The sequence below is a fragment of the Chiloscyllium plagiosum genome, chromosome 1 (genome assembly GCF_004010195.1).
Source record: "Chiloscyllium plagiosum isolate BGI_BamShark_2017 chromosome 1, ASM401019v2, whole genome shotgun sequence".
Taxonomy (NCBI): domain Eukaryota; kingdom Metazoa; phylum Chordata; class Chondrichthyes; order Orectolobiformes; family Hemiscylliidae; genus Chiloscyllium; species Chiloscyllium plagiosum.
The window spans coordinates 141505837-141521924 of NC_057710.1; the positions used below are offsets into that span (position 1 = coordinate 141505837).

The 16088-nt window shown below is 40.5% G+C and overlaps 1 protein-coding gene across 5 annotated transcripts in view; it reads right to left on the reverse strand.

Annotated features, from left to right (window-relative positions):
- Positions 1 to 16088, reverse strand: part of LOC122554029 (testican-3-like) — a 544992-nt gene that overhangs the window by 21123 nt on the left and 507781 nt on the right. For all 5 annotated transcript variants that reach the window (XM_043698524.1, XM_043698527.1, XM_043698526.1 and 2 more), the window contains one exon: positions 9629 to 9850. In XM_043698524.1, coding sequence (XP_043554459.1) covers positions 9629 to 9850 — 222 coding nt within the window. The remainder of the gene's footprint in view (positions 1 to 9628; positions 9851 to 16088) is intronic.

A 16088-nucleotide genomic window follows, 5' to 3' on the forward strand; every position in this document is an offset into this window, starting at 1 on the left:
AAGTGAGTATAAGATAATAGCATGGTTTGGTGGCCACATATCTAATGAAGCTGCCTGGTTCTCCTTCAATACATTTAGAGGGAGAACAATTTCTGAAACAGACATGCTTTGACATAGTATGACCTGTTGACTTTCTGACATTCACTGTGCCTAGACAAATCAGTAACCCTGAGAAGAGGTGCGAGTATATGCTCCTTTGGAATTGGAAACACAACCCTATCCCTCTATGTGTACAATCTGAATATGATGGCAAAAACTTCAGATGCTGCTAATGCCAATTAATTCAGGTTGAATATTTATTACTTCTATTTTTTCCACTTTTTGGCCTTCCATTTTAATACCAAGTATGCTTTTCATTTTTAGCATCTACGAAAATCATTTCACATTGACCCCGAACTGCAGCAATAGGCTTATTCAGAATCAGCTTTATTTAAACTGCTAATTATATTCGTTCCCTTGCATTTTCTCTTCAAGAATTCAAGGTTTGGACCTAATTTTTCAGTAGCGGAGAATGGGGGGGTAAAATTTGTGGCTGTAAAGAGATGCTCTTTTTTTCAGATATTTGTAGCACTGGAGCTGATTGTCTCAAATTCTATGGGCAGTAATTACTGTTTCATAAGCTGTTGCACTGTTTTGGAACAAAAAGATCAAAACAATGGCACTTTAGAAAGGAGGAAGACAGATGAAGAGTAGTGACCCCATGGACAGTGATTCAAAGAAAATAAGCAACCTACACAGCTGTCTGACCCAGCAGTAAGCTGCATAACTGCTGCTTTTGCTGTCTGGTTTCAAATATCTCTGGCAACTATAGGGACAGACTGAATAAATTGGAGCTGTTTTCCCAGGAGCGTTGGAGGCTGACGGGTCACCTTATAGAGGTTATAAAATCATGAGGGGCATGGAGAGGGTAATTAGACATGGTCTTTTCCTTGTGGTGGGGGAGTCCAAAACTAGAAGGCATAGGTTTAAGGTGAAAGGGGAAAGATTTCAAAGGGACCGAAGGGGAAACATTTTCACGCAGAGGGTGGTGCGTGTATGAAATGAGTTGCCGGAAGAAGTGTTGGAGGCTGGTACCGAAGGGTCTGTTTCTGTACTGTACATCTCTACGACTCTGTGACTAAAAGATCAATCAGGAGAAAAAAAATTAGAATGAGAGGAAGGTAGCAATAAACCTGAAAATGTATAGCAACAGTTTCTGTTAGAAAAGGAAGTTAGTAAGTAAAGTAAGTAATAGCCCTGTGGAGTGAGAATCGGGCATGAACCATGGATAATAGGAAATTATGAATAAAATGAAAGAATAATTTGCTTCTGTCTTCACTGTGGATTCAAAAAACATACAAACAGCACTGTAAATAAGGAGGTAGATGGAAAGGAGGAACTTGGTGAAATTACAATCACTAGGGAGGTGGTATTGAGCAGGCAGCACCTGAGGAGCAAGAGAGTTAACATTTTACGCTTAACCTCTCATCAGGACTTTGGGGGTGTGGGGGGAGAAGGAAACAGAAATAAATAGGTGGGAGAGGGGAAGGCAATTGGGATCGTGATAGGTGAGGTGATTGTGGTAGGAAATGTGCAGATAAGTGGGAAGGAATTTGGAAATGTAGGTCAGATCAAGAGGGCAGAGCCAAGTTGGAGAGTTGGATCTGGGAAGGGGAGATCTGACCTACCTGTCCAACTTCCTCCCCACCTATCCACTCTACATTTCTCACCAACCTATCACAATCACAACATTTAAAAGGGGGGAGGGGGAGGGGAAACAATAGGTGAGGATGGAGCCCAGAGAGAAAGAGAAAAACAGTCGTCACTCACTAACTGTCCCATAAGCAACTATTCATTCTCCCAGGTTGACCTTTGTTCATCAACACTCCCTAGGATCTTAGGCACGATGGCACAGACAGAGGTTAGCACTGCTGCCTCACAGCACCAGGGTCCCAGGTTCGATTCCAGCCTCAGGTGACTGTCTGTGTAGAGTTTGTACATTCTCCCCGTGTCTGCGTGGGTTTCCTCCGGGTGCTCTGGTTTCCTCCCACAGTCCAAAAATGTGCAGGTCAGGTGAATTGGCTATGTTAAATTGCCCATTGTGTTAGATGCATTAGTTAGAGGGAAATGGGGCTGGGTGGGTTACTCATCAGAGGGTAGGTGTGGACTTGTTGGGCTGAAGGGCCTGTTTCCACACTGTAGGAAATCTATTCTAATCTAATTAAGTGTATAAGTCCTGCTAAGATTTGCTTTCCCAAAATGCAGCACCTCACATTTATCTAAACTAAACTCCATTTGCCACATCTCAGCCCATTGGCCCATCGATCAAGATCCCGGTGTAATCTGAGGTAACCTTCTTCGCTATCCACTACACCTCCAAGTTTGGTGTCATCAGCAAACTTACTAACTATAAGCCTTCCCCATGGTAGGCTTATGCGGAAAGTCAGGAGGCATGGGATAGAGGGAAATTTGGCCAATTGGATAGAAAACTGGCTAACCGGTCGAAGGCAGAGAGTGGTGGTAGATGGTAAATACTCAGCCTGGAGCCCAGTTACAAGTGGAGTTCCGCAGGGATCAGTTCTGGGTCCTCTGCTGTTTGTAATTTTTATTAATGACTTAGATGAGGGAGTCGAAGGGTGGGTCAGTAAATTTGCAGATGATACGAAGATAGGTGGAGTTGTGGACAGTGAGGAGGGCTGTTGTCGGCTGCAGAGGGACTTAGATATGATGCAGAGCTGGGCTGAGGAGTGGCAGATGGAGTTCAACCCTGCCAAGTGTGAGGCTGTCCATTTTGGAAGAACAAATAAGAATGCGGAATACAGGGTTAATGGTAAGTTCTTAGTCAGGTGGAGGAACAGAGGGATCTTGGGGTCTACGTACATAGATCTTTGAAGGTTGCCACTCAGGTGAATAGAGTTTGTAAGAAGGCCTATGGAGTATCATCGTTCATTAGCAGAGGGATTGAACTCAAGAGTCGTGAAGTGATGTTGCAGCTGTACAGGACTTTGGTTAGGCCATTCCCCAGGTACAACAGAGTGTTACAAGGGGACATAAATTTAAGGTGAAGGGTGGAAGGTATAGGGGAGATGTCAGGGGTGGGTTCTTTACCCAGAGAGTGGTGGGGGCATGGAATGCGCTGCCCGTGGGAGTGGTGGAGTCGGAATCATTGGCGACCTTTAAGCGGCATTTGGATAGGTACATGGATGGGTACTTAATCTAGGTTAGAAGTTCGGCACAACATCGTGGGCCGAAGGGCCTGTTCTGTGCTGTATTGTTCTATGTTCTATGTTCTATACCTCTTATGCTCACATCCAAATCATTTATGTAAATGACAAAAAGTAGTGGACCCAGCACTGATCATTGTGGCACTCCATTGGTCACAGGCCTCCAACCTGAAAAACAACCCTCTACCACCACCCTCTGTCTTCTACCTTTGAGCCAGTTCTGTATCCAAATGGAGAGTTCTCTCTGTATTCAATGAGATCTAACTTTGCTCACCAGTCTCCCATGGGGAACCTTGTCGAACACCTTACTGAAGTCCATATATATCACATCTACTGCTCTGCACTCATAAATCTCTTTGTTACTTCTTCAAAAAACTCAATCAAGTTTGTGAGACATGATTTCCCATGCACAAAGCCATGTTGACTATCCCTAATCAGTCCTTGCCTTTCCAAATACACATACATCCTGTCCCTCAGGATTCCCTCCAACAACTTGTTTAAAATCAATTAATTTCAAAGGTTATTGTCCTTTCTAACCCTCTTAAAAGACTGTAAACATCCATTTTAACACTGTCTAAAACCCAAACTGATGAAAATGCCATAGACCATTTCTTCAGTTGAATCATTCAAAGCTGTTACGTGCTGTGCATTATTACTATTCATTATTACCATGGCATTGTCTTGGGAAATTCAATTTTAACAACATCATAAATCAATCAGGCAATTGATTGCACCGCCGTTGCACCGAATGTTCTAATTTGTAATTTAAAAGCAAAAGACATATCTGCAGCAGTCCAAAACCCATCCTGCAGCTCTATTCTCTTCATATAACCCTGCATTTTTCTCTTCAAATTTTAGTTCATTTGGCTTTAAAACATTTCATTGTATCAGCCTCAACTACTACTTGCGGCAGAGCATTCCCTGCCTTGACATTCTTTACGTCAACAGATTACATCTAATCTCTATTGAGAATATTAAAGTGATAACAACCAGTGTAAACAGATTTTTCTTATAATCCCTCATAAGTTGCCATTAGGCCACAACAAGCAAAGTAAATGATTGGAAATTTATTATCTGAAAATAGACAAGCTGCCTGCGGAGGTAGTGCTTCCAGTGCTGACAACTTAGCTGGGAAATATTATAACTTATATTTTGTAGGACGTATGAATTTCAGACCCAACTATCCACTGTAAGTAATTTCATCTTACAGTACTCAAGTCTTTTTTCTCAGTTGTATCTTTCCATTCTTGAGAACAGCCCAATGAATCCAAGATTCTGAGTTCTTAAAGGCTTTGATGTCTTTCTGGGTGGTCTAAAGTTGCACACTGTGTTCTGTAATCTTCACCACTGCTGTGTACAAATATATCAAAGTTTGTTGTTCCAGATATAATAGTTAATTGCTAGAGGTTGCAGAGAAACCAAAGCAGCATTGCATCAAGAAGTATGAGCAAAAATACCAATAATTCTTGCAGGAAACCTTTTAGAGGCTGGCATTATACCTGACAGACTTGTGGCTGAGGCAGGAGAATCATTGCAGCAGAGTGCTTCATTGCTTAAGGTGTCCTAACCACCTGCAACTGTTTCATCAATGACTTTCCCCCTATGTCAAAGTCAGGAAGTGTGGGTACTGTTGGATTCCACAACCTTGAATTCCATTCATAAGTCTTCTGATAATAAAGCAGCTCCTACCAACCATTCCAAATGTGGCCTGAAGGTAGTGACCATTACAACTGTGTCTTCTATTTAATTTATAACCTTATTGCTGATTCTTCCAGCATCAACACCTTGGAGTTAACATTATCTAGATTTTACTTAGATTACTTACAGAGTGGAAACAGGCCCTTTGGCCCAACAAGTCCACACTGACCCGCCAAAGCGCAACTCACCCAGACCCATTCCCCTACACCTAACACTACGGGCAACTTAGCATGGCCAATTCACCTAACCTGCACATTTTTGGACTGTGGGAGGAAACCGGAGCACCCGGAGGAAACCCACATAGACACGGGGAGAATGTGCAAACTCCACACAGTTAGTCGCCTGAGGTGGGAATTGAACCCGGGTCTCTGGCGCTGTGAAGCAGCAGTGCTAACTGCTGTGCCAATGTTCTGCCCATTTTGAATGCTATAGTTTCAAGAGCAGGCTAGTGACTCTATGTCCTTTGATGAGGACTTAATTCCTAACAAGTCATTCACAAGGTTCAGTCAGGAATGTGGTGAAATACTCACAACGTGGCATCAAAATAAACAGAGACAGTATCAGTGCACTGACTCACAGTCCTGAAACTCAGATGGTTAACAACAACAGACAAGTTGATAGGTTTCAATAGGATGCTTTAAACTGATAACAACAGAAAGACTGACAATGTGCATGTTGTGGTCCACCAGAAAAATACAGTTCTGATAGCACCGGAGATAAAATTAAGCAGAGTCTGAACTGTTAAAAAGACAGAGAAGGCAGGGTTCAGAGAATGTGTTCTGTATGTTTGGCTTCAATTTGTAGCTTCAATTTATAGAGCAAGTTGAAAACTATCCATGTTGAAACAAGGGTTCTCCTGCAGTCACGGACAGAAGGGGAGAGGCAGGAGGGCTTTTGTGGCACTGTTGTAGTGTTGCTATCCCTGAACTAGGGAGCCTGGTTGATGTGTTATGTGTTCCAGAGGCACATAGTAACATCCCCTGCATAGGTTGATTAGAAAATATCTTGAAGACTACAGGAAAAGAATAAAGGTTGGCATTGGGATAGAATTGAAAAGAAGCACAGTCAGGAACTGTCAGCATGGAACCCATCTTCTTTCATCATTTGCTATAACCCGCTCTTCATCTAAGTCTTTGCCAGCACATGAAAGGCATTCATCATTGTTCACATGCTGTGAATGATGTATATTCATTCTTCAATATGAAACTATACACTAATATCTATCTTCTTGTCACATCTTTATGCATATCTATATTCATTCACTACAGGCACAGGACCATAGCTAAGGCTCTTACATAAGACTATAATGCAGTTGTGCAGAATACTCGATATAGTTCTAAGGATTAACTCAAAGAACCAAACTGCCTTCTCAATCAAAGTGAAGGTCACAATAATCCTAATATTTGATGCATTCAGATTCTTACAAGCTGCCATACACCTTGGACACATGATCAGTATGTCCTGATATGTAGCACCAATATGTACTTTGATCATTACAGAACCATTATTCAAAAGAACCTCAAAATATCCAGTTGCCAAAGAACTTGCAAAACAAGAGAAATATTTGCTGTGATAGGCTGGCTAACGCTTTCAGAATACAATGTACGGTTGATGCCAAATGGTAAGTGCATTGACATGGCATTACAAATGAATAGAAAAAGTTCTGCTTCTCCAACATTTCGCTTGTTTGTTACCACTAACACTACACTGTGTACATAAATGACATTTGCCAGTGCAGGCATGATGGACCAAGTGGCCTCATTTTGTACCGTAACAATTCGATGATGCTGTGACATTGGTCTGCTAGCTTGCATGATCTCCTTGCTATAATGTCAGGGCCTTGCTCAAATACTTGGCTACTTGTTGGACAGCTTCGAGTGGCACTGACTACAACACTGAGCCTGTGATACTTTCATCTAAAAGATTCGACATAAGGACTGCTGTTGAGCAGTTGGAAAGTGAGTATTTTGAAAAATATTGTATCATTTACTAGTGCAGTCAAACCAGTGTGCTCTCTTAAATAAGGACAATTACAGAGTTCTAAAGAGTGGTCTAAAGTGGGGTAGGAGAAAAGATATTTCACAACACTTAGGGAAAAAAATATTCTGGTCAAAACGATTAAATTGTTGACAAGGGTGAACCACCCATGCTTAACAAATGAACTAAAGGGGAGTATCCAATCAAAAACTAAGGCAGATTAAAGTGGTAAAATCAGTCACAGGATTGGTAATCTTTTAGCAGATGACTAAAAAGCTATTAAAAAAAGGAGAAAATTGATTATGGATATACTGGCATTGGAGGTAGTTCAAAAGAGTTCCCTAGACTGACTCTTGGGATGAGAAAGTTGATTTTTCCAGAACAGACAAACAGATTAGGCATTTATTCACTGCAGTGCAGAAGAATGAGAATGAGCTGAATGAATCATACAAAATTCTGAGTGGGCTTAATATGGTATATGTTGACAAGATGTTTCCATTAGTGGGTGTATCTCAAATTAGTGGATATTGTTACACATTAAGGGGACACTCATACAAAACTGAGATCAAAGGAATTTCTTCTCTTAGAGAAAGTCTGGAATTCTCTCCTCAAGAGGGTTGTGGCAGTTGGATTACTGAAAGTATATAAAGAGATGGTTGATAGACTTCTGAAATATTGAAGGGTTGAGGGTTTTGAGAAACTAGCATAAAATATGAGTTGAGGCCTGGGACAGATTAGCTATGATCTTGTAGAATGGCAGGACAGACTTGAGGGAGTGAAATGGCCTACTCCTGTTCCCATTACTTATACAGAGAATCTAGATCTAGGAGTCACTACCTACAAATAATGGGATATCCATTTACGAATTGAGAATATTCTTTGTCTCTCAGATGATCGTTTGTTTTCAGAAGTTCTTTTCTCTAAAGGCTGTGAAAGTAGAGGCTTGAGTAATTTTAAGGCAAAGATTAAAAAGTTCTTGGTAAGCAAGTGTGTAAAAGGTTATCAAGGATATTTGGGAATGTACAGTTGAAGTTACAATTAAATCAGCCATGGGATAATGGCGCAGGATCAAGGGACTACAGATTCATCTGACCCTAACTCATGTTTGTATTACAAGGCTCTCACTGACCTTTCTTTCTCATGAGGACTGGATTCTGACCATTAGTCAACATTTATTACAAGTCCCTGTGGAAGATTTCCTTCCTCATGAAAGTTCTGTAGAGATGTGAATGGGAGAATATCCTATCAGGCAGTGGTATCACTGGGTGGGCTCAATATCTGGCCTCTAACCCCACTATTAAATTCATGATAGGTACATACAATATTGCAACAGATGTCAGACAAAACACAATTAATCTCATATCTCATTGATCAAAACAACTGACTGCACATTCCACCTAGCTGCCCATAGTACCAGTGTCAAGGCACTGAATTCTCACAGCAGCCCCAGCATTGTCCTTATGTGGGACATACCTTAAGGTTTGCACACAACTGACACAGCAAGTAAGGAAGTTTGGAATGGCTAGCAATACTTTGAAACTTCCTCTAATAGCAGCGAAAGCATCACTGGTATTTTTCTTCACATGCCCTAATGACTTTAATAAATTATCCACTATAGGAGACTGGCTATAAATGTTCTACATGCATTCTATTAACATCTTCCTTCTAAAAGCAGAGTACAACCAGGGTTCAATAACTCCTCAGTCATAGCTGAGGCTTGAAGATTTTCTGATTGTCAGCGAAAGTTATCTCCTCGTCCAGGATGTTGTCATCCTGTCAAGCAGCGGTATCACTTGGCAGCCTCTGTGCCAGTCCTCTTAGCCCACTACTAGAATCATGATAGGTACTCGCAATGTTTCAACAGATCTTGGATAAATCCCGTCCTAGTATGGTGTTTCTGATCAAAATAAGTAATTGCACATTCCACCTAGTTGTCCAAGATTATTCATGTAGATGGAGAAAGTGAGGTCTGCAGATGCTGGAGATCAGAGCTGAAAATGTGTTGCTGGAAAAGCGCAGCAGGTCAGGCAGCATCCAGGGAACAGGAGAATCGACGTTTCGGGCATAAGCCCTTCTTCAGGAATGAGGAAAGTTTGTCCAGCTAGCTAAGATAAAATGTTTTATCTTAGCCTGCTGGACAAACTTTCCTCATTCCTGAAGAAGGGCTTATGCCCGAAACGTCGATTCTCCTGTTCCCTATTCATGTAGATGCACAGACTGCCTGCATGGCTCTGTGATTTACCCAGTGAAAACATGATTCCCCAGACAATGTGTAAAGCACTGTAAAATAATTGACTTTATTTTCAGTCATGCATTGTTTGCTATTTTCAATTAATTTTAATTTTGTTTTATAGGCAAAATATGCACTGGGATTTTAATTTTATGGATGTTTATCATTCACAATAGCATCCAATGTAAATAGTATTTGTAACAGCGATATATATTAAAATAGAAGAAGGAAAATAAGATTTTAAGTGCCGAAGAATATCACTGACGTCAAGTGTATTTTATAAAAGTCAGATAGGAATCATAAACATAAAAGTTCCATCAAAGCTGGGCAATTACATTGCAATAAATTCAGAAATAAAGCAACAGAGGTAATCTTGTGAGGATATGCTGTCAGTGAAGCCTCACTAGACAAAAGTATTGTTAGTCCATCTCTAACCTTTAACCCAATCCTGGCACTTAAGTCTTTCAAAGTTGCCACTAACATTATGAGCCTTATGATTTCTGACCTTGATTTTTCTCACCTTGATTTCTCTGAAAGCAGTAGCACCACTCATTGTTGGAAATGCGACCATCTCTGTATGTATCACATGAATTGAAAAATGGCTTCATGCACTGATCATGGTTGTCAAAATAAATGCTTCCCAGTTCTGACTGATCGAGCAGCAGGTCATAGTTTGTGTCCAGTCTGTTAAACATCCATCCAAGTGAGTCCTTACAAATGGGTAGAATACTGGTGTCAAATCCTAAGGAACAGAGGGGAAAGAAGTAACTACTTTTATTGAATAAAGCTCCTTATTTGTCAATTACTGACACAAGAACTGAAGATTTAATGTGAATCATTTATATTAGCGACAAACGCATTCAACAAATGCAAAGTAATAATATGTAACAATAATGCAACAATCAGATTCAACAAAACTTGAAAATCATGATTGACCACTAAATATACTATTACTTTCAACCATGTTTGTTGGCTATGATATCTCTAGAAAATCAATAACCTTTATAGGAAGGAGAAATTTAGAAGCATAATAGCTAACCAAACTGGGCCATAATAACCTTAAGTATGCCAAGGCAGATGTATTGAAATTTTATTCTCGATTATTCAAACGAGTGCAACGGGAGTCCATAATTGGCTTTCAAAATAAGGATGAGATCAATAGTACTCACTACTATTTATGTACAAGTCCTACAATATTCTCAGACTTCAGACTTGTGGTTTATTGTGGAAGCCCAAAAGTTTCACCCAGAGTGTCTGTTGCTAACATTTTGAAAATGACATCTCACTGCTGTTACGCTGTCCTTGGTTTTCATAAAAACAGTGATTCTGAAAGGTCTCGGCCTGGATAGGCTTTAGGGCCAATTCGATTATAGTTAACAGATCCTGCCTCAGGCAAAAGGCTTTCAAGTTTAAAAACAATTTGTATAATGAAAGGGGAGTGGCCAGTTCTCTCAGTGCAGCTTTTCTCTGGTTTGGTTTGGTTTTAGCAAGCAGCCATGGTGAAGCTGCTGACCCAAAGCAGCAGGTCCATACTGACCCTCCCTCTCTCTGACATCTCTCCTGTAAGACCCTCTGTTTGACTTTACCTTTTTTGCCAAGGGATGTTTATGGAGATTGTTGCAAGTATTTGGAACAGCATCATTAAGTTGGGGTTTTCTGTTTGGTTTTAAGAGGGGTTAAGTTATTCTGTGTTCTGTCCTCTTTTGTTTGTGTTCCATTCGGTAATCTTGTGAATAAATTTGGTTTTGTTTAAAACCAAGTGGTTTGACCAGCTACATCGTTCCTGGAATATCTGCGTTACACCTGCTTAAAACAATAAGCAAAGTTAGGGTTCGGGCTACTTTCTTGAAATGTTTTGAGGAGGTTTGGCCTGGTCCATAACACTGCCTAATTCACCAATCAAATACTCTGAATGGCATTAATTTACTTTATTTGTATAGTAAACATTTTTGTACTCTCCAAATCCAATCAATCTTTCCCACTTTTCATTCCCTCTCCTACTACCTGCTTTGAGTTTGAAATCAAACACTTTAATTTGTTTCTCCCTCTTAGCTCTTTTGCTGTTTATTTCATAATTATTCATCCTAATTCCTTCAAGATATAAACAGTTGTTTAACCTGATCATTTAGCTCCTAGATACTCAGTTTTCTTTGCTGGATTATCAGCTTGCACTTTCAGTAAACAGTCTTAATGTGCAAGGGCAATTTTAATTAACAGCAGATGCCATTAGATGTTCTGTCGTGTAAATTATGTCCCATGATACTTTCAGAATCCTTGCTGACGGTAACAGAGAAAAAGTCAGATCCCAGGGTGAGTCCTGGTTTGATAGATCCTAAAAGTTTAGTTTTACTTTTTTATGACTGCGGTCGTCATATTCAAAAAAGGCTGCAATGGTGCTTTTAACTAAGAACATAAAAGTTTATTACACACAATAGGAAAATAAAACATTCCATTACATTATATAACAACTATTTGAAGCAATCTCATTATAAATATCAAAACTAGAGATTGAACACTTTTACCCTCAATTACAACCTTACAAATGCTCAAACCTTCAGTGAAGGTTAACCAACTCCACATTCCAGTTCCCTTGCTCGGTTGGCACAAATGTAATTAGTTTCTTCATGGAAAACCCCTGCAGCCATTTGATACTATCTTCTTCAGTTAATACCTCATCCTGAGACCTTAATCAAGCTGCAATCAAGCAGCTGAGTAAAAGGGAGCGGTTAGACAAGTTAGGAATTTTTTCTTTAGAGGGTAAGAGACTGAGGGCGGATGTTATAGAAGTCTGTAAGATCATGAGAGGCGTGGGTAGGGTGAATGCACTCAGTTTTTTTCCCAGGGTTGGGGAATCGAGGACTAGAGGGCATCAGTTTAAGTTAACAAGGGAAAAAAACTAAAGGGAACATGAGGGGCGATATTTTTACACAGAGTGGTATGCATGTGGAATGAGCTGTCAGAGGAAGTGATTGAGACAGGTACATTAACAACATTTAAAAGGCATTTAGACAAATACTTAGATAGGAAACTCTTAGAAGGATATGGGTCAAGTGCAGGGAAATGGGGTTAGCATGAATGGACATTTTGATTGGCATAGACCAGTTTGGGCCAACAGGCTCCGTACTGTAGGACTCAATGACTAGATGACTCAGCTCACTTACTATCTAATATATTCCAACAAGAGCAATAAGCTTTACCAAACAAGACAGGCACACTACTTGATATCAGCAAATCTAACCAGGGGAGCTAAGTGGGGCTTAACTAAAATGTAAAGACATTTGAAGAGATTCAGATAAAGATGGTTTAAGTAGAAATCGATGGTTGGGAACAGAACTTAAAAGGGCATAGTTGTAATGGGTACTGGGAAGATCATGGTGAATAGAGGGAGGAAACTGGGATGCAGAGGGAAGAATCACAGTGATGGGAGCAAAGGGGAATAGAAAGGATCAGAACTATAACTTAAAGTGCACTAGAAAGGGAGAAATAACAGGTACATTATATAAGGGATGGTGCAATGCAAGGCTGCCATCATTTTGCTCCCATCACTGTGATTCTTCCCTCTGCATCCCAGTTTCCTCCCTCCATTCACCATGATCTTTCCAGTACCCATTACAACTATGCCCTCTTATGTTCTGTTCCCAACCATCAATTTCTACCTAAACCACCTTTATCTGAATCTTTTCAAATGTTTACATGTGTTACTGTAATTTAAAGTGCACTGGAAAGGGAGAAATAACAGGTTAATTATATGAGGAATGGTGCAAAGGGAGAAATAACAGGTTAATTATATGAGGAATGGTGCAATGCAAGGCTGCTTGGGAGTGGAATACAAACATAAAATATGAAATAGGAGCATAAGTAGACCATTTGGTTCCTCAAGCCTGTTTCACCATTGAATAAGATCATGACTGATTTGTTTGTGTCCTGATTTCCACCTTTCTCTCTATCCCTGCTATCCTTAGATTCCCTTGCCTAATAAAAATCTATCCACCTTAAAAACATGCGATGACACAGCCTCCACCATATTCTGAAGAGGAGTTCCAAGGTCTGAGGAGTAAATGAAAGCTCACCTCTCTCCCAAAAGGGAGATCTCTAATTGCTCTGGATCATCATTATGAGCGAACACCTTTCCACATCTTCATTGTCAAGACCATTCAGGATGTTATGCACTTCAGTCAAGTCAACCCTCTTCCAAAACCCCAGTGGAAACAAATCAAGCCTATTCAACCCATCCTCATAAGACAACTAACTCATTTCAGAAAGCAATCTTGGGGAAACTGCAAGAACATGAAGAGATAGAGTGAAAGGGCCCATACTTTCAGGAAGAGATTAAAGGAGGACAGAAGGGATGTTAGAGGAAATGAGATGGCTAGCCCATGATGGCAGAAAAAGTGTATGGTAGATGAAGGGAAGGATAAAGGATGGACAAAGCAAATAAAAAGCTAACCACCATCTCTCCCCTAAACCAGCTGACAAAAGAATATGCAACACAAATGGGAGAGCTTCCAAGATCTGTTTGCATATGCTCCTGCACAGTGCAAATATACATCTAATTAAGAAAATCAAAATAGATACGCAAAATACTGTTGTGTGAGCACTCAGCCGTGGCTATAGGGTAAATATTATTGCAGCATAAAGGTGAATTTGCCCTATCAACACCAAATACGAACTTCTTAATCATGTCTCATGATTGATAGAATTTTGAGAAGAGCTCCTATAATGAATCAACAATGGGGATGGTATTGGGTGTGTAATTCCACATACCGCTATGCAGGAGTGCTCCCAGGTTCATACACCTGAAAGTTGAGGACATGATGATGAAACCATTGTGTAGGCCGTAGGTTCCAAGGATGTAAGGCTCTACCATAAGGATCATGGAAGCCACCAAAATTAGATTAAGCTAACAGCCACATGCATGGAAAGAAAATAAACATACAGATCAAGGATCTTACACAAGGCAGAACAAGGAAAGGGAAAACCAGTCAATAGTCATGGAGGATGCATTTCACCAGGCTGTGGCTGATCAACTTAACTCAGCAGCTGTATGAACTGTGGTTAATGAGGAGGAGGAAGAAGAATGAATGAATGTCCACTAACAGCATTCAGGAAGGCCATTATCGAACCTTATCTGAAGATGCTGTTCCATTACCTGGACCACTGAGGAGGAACACTTCAGTACTTGTCTGACTGTGTCTCCAGAATAGTGACTACCTGCTGTATACTACATAACCTCGATCTACAATGGGGTGAAAACTTGCAATAGGATTTATACCAAGAAGTGGAGATCCACCAGTCACCATTTTCTTCAGATGAAGAAGGGAGGTTGATACAGGAGCTACAACGATGACGTAAATACAGAAGAAGCCAGGGCAGCATTTAGACAAGGCTGATATTTAAACACGCTGCGGTTGCCGAGGTGCCACCAAGTCAACTTCGAGAAAAACGTTTGACACATTAAAGTCATGTTGAGTGCATAAGTGTCAACTTTCATTACAACCTGATTCCTGCAGAGTAGCTTGAGTGATGCTGATTATCATACAAGCTCAGACATACATCATGAGGAGCAGTACAAAGAATGCTTAGGCTATGGGAAGAATATAACCACTGGAAAATAGAAACTGATGCTAGTTGTTTAAGTTTGGGAGATAATCAGTGTAATTTGTTCCTCTACACCTAGGCTTTTGGAAACTGAGATTTGAGACATAGAAACACAGCCCCCATGTAATCCTGTGTAACTCCATTCTAAAACTCTGACCAGGAGACTGAACAGGAGGTTATTGATGCAAAGAGAACTTAACTTCCATTTAATGCAAATAAATTGCCTTAACATTTTAAAGTAGACAATAAGCATTCCTTTGAGGTTAAAGGGATTGGGGTTAGCTCAGTTGACTTGAAGACTAGTTTGAGATGAAGAGTGCAGCCAAGAGTGAGGGTTCAATTTCTGCTCCAGCTGAGGTTGCCACGAAGGACTGCCCTTCTTAACCTCTCCTCTCGACTGAGACATGGTGATCCTCAGGTTAGACCACCACCATTTCTCTCTTATGAGAGAGCAACCCTGTGGTCCAGTAGGAATACTGTACTTTTACTTTTCAATTGGCTTTTAGTTATGTGATTGTGCACATATGCCAACACAAAGTCATTCACCCTCAAATCTAGCCTCTAACAGGCTTATCGGCCTTGTCTAAATACTGCCCTGGGAAGCTTTCTAGTCTTCCAAGAATCAGAGACCTTGGTCATTTCTTCTTCATGTGGCTGTAGCTTTTGCCAATGTTGCACTCACCAGAATGTGACCCTAAGCTTCATCTACATAGATTACACATGGAGTTGAATTATTCTGCATGTGTGAAGGGTGGAGAAGAAGGCATTGACACAGTGTATCCTTGGAGGCTCACAACAATTTCTCCTCAATAGTGTGGTTTGATGGACTAGTAGAGATTACCTTATGGCTGTTCTATTTTTTGGCATTTGCTTGGGGGTGGGATCCTGAGTCTACATCAAAAATTATAAAGATTTGCGTGTGTTGTTTGTTTTTAGTGTTGCCACCCTTACTTAAGGCTTTTTTAAAGATATTCTGCTTAATATCCAGCAAGTTTGAGGCTGTCTCATTAGGTGGCTGTAGATTCCCAATCTCCCCTTTAGCGCAGACATATTCCCCTTGCTTTCCAGCTAGTTCAGTGGACTGCTCCTTGAAAGCAATCAGCAGCTAAATTTCAAGCATCCCTCATCTCATCGCTCCAAATCTGGGCAGGGACAAGCTTATTTTGTATGCTCCTCTCCTATAGAAGGAGAGCAGTATTAAGAAACATTAGTATTTGTACATAAGCATTATGTCTGCATTGACAGACTCAGGCAGAAATATCAATCCCAGAGCTGTGGTTATATAATACAGAGCTGTGTTAGAAGAAAGATGAGTGTGGTACAGGGGGAAATTCTGTGTGAAAAGCTTCTGAATGAAATGTGGTTCAGTGTTATCAAACAGC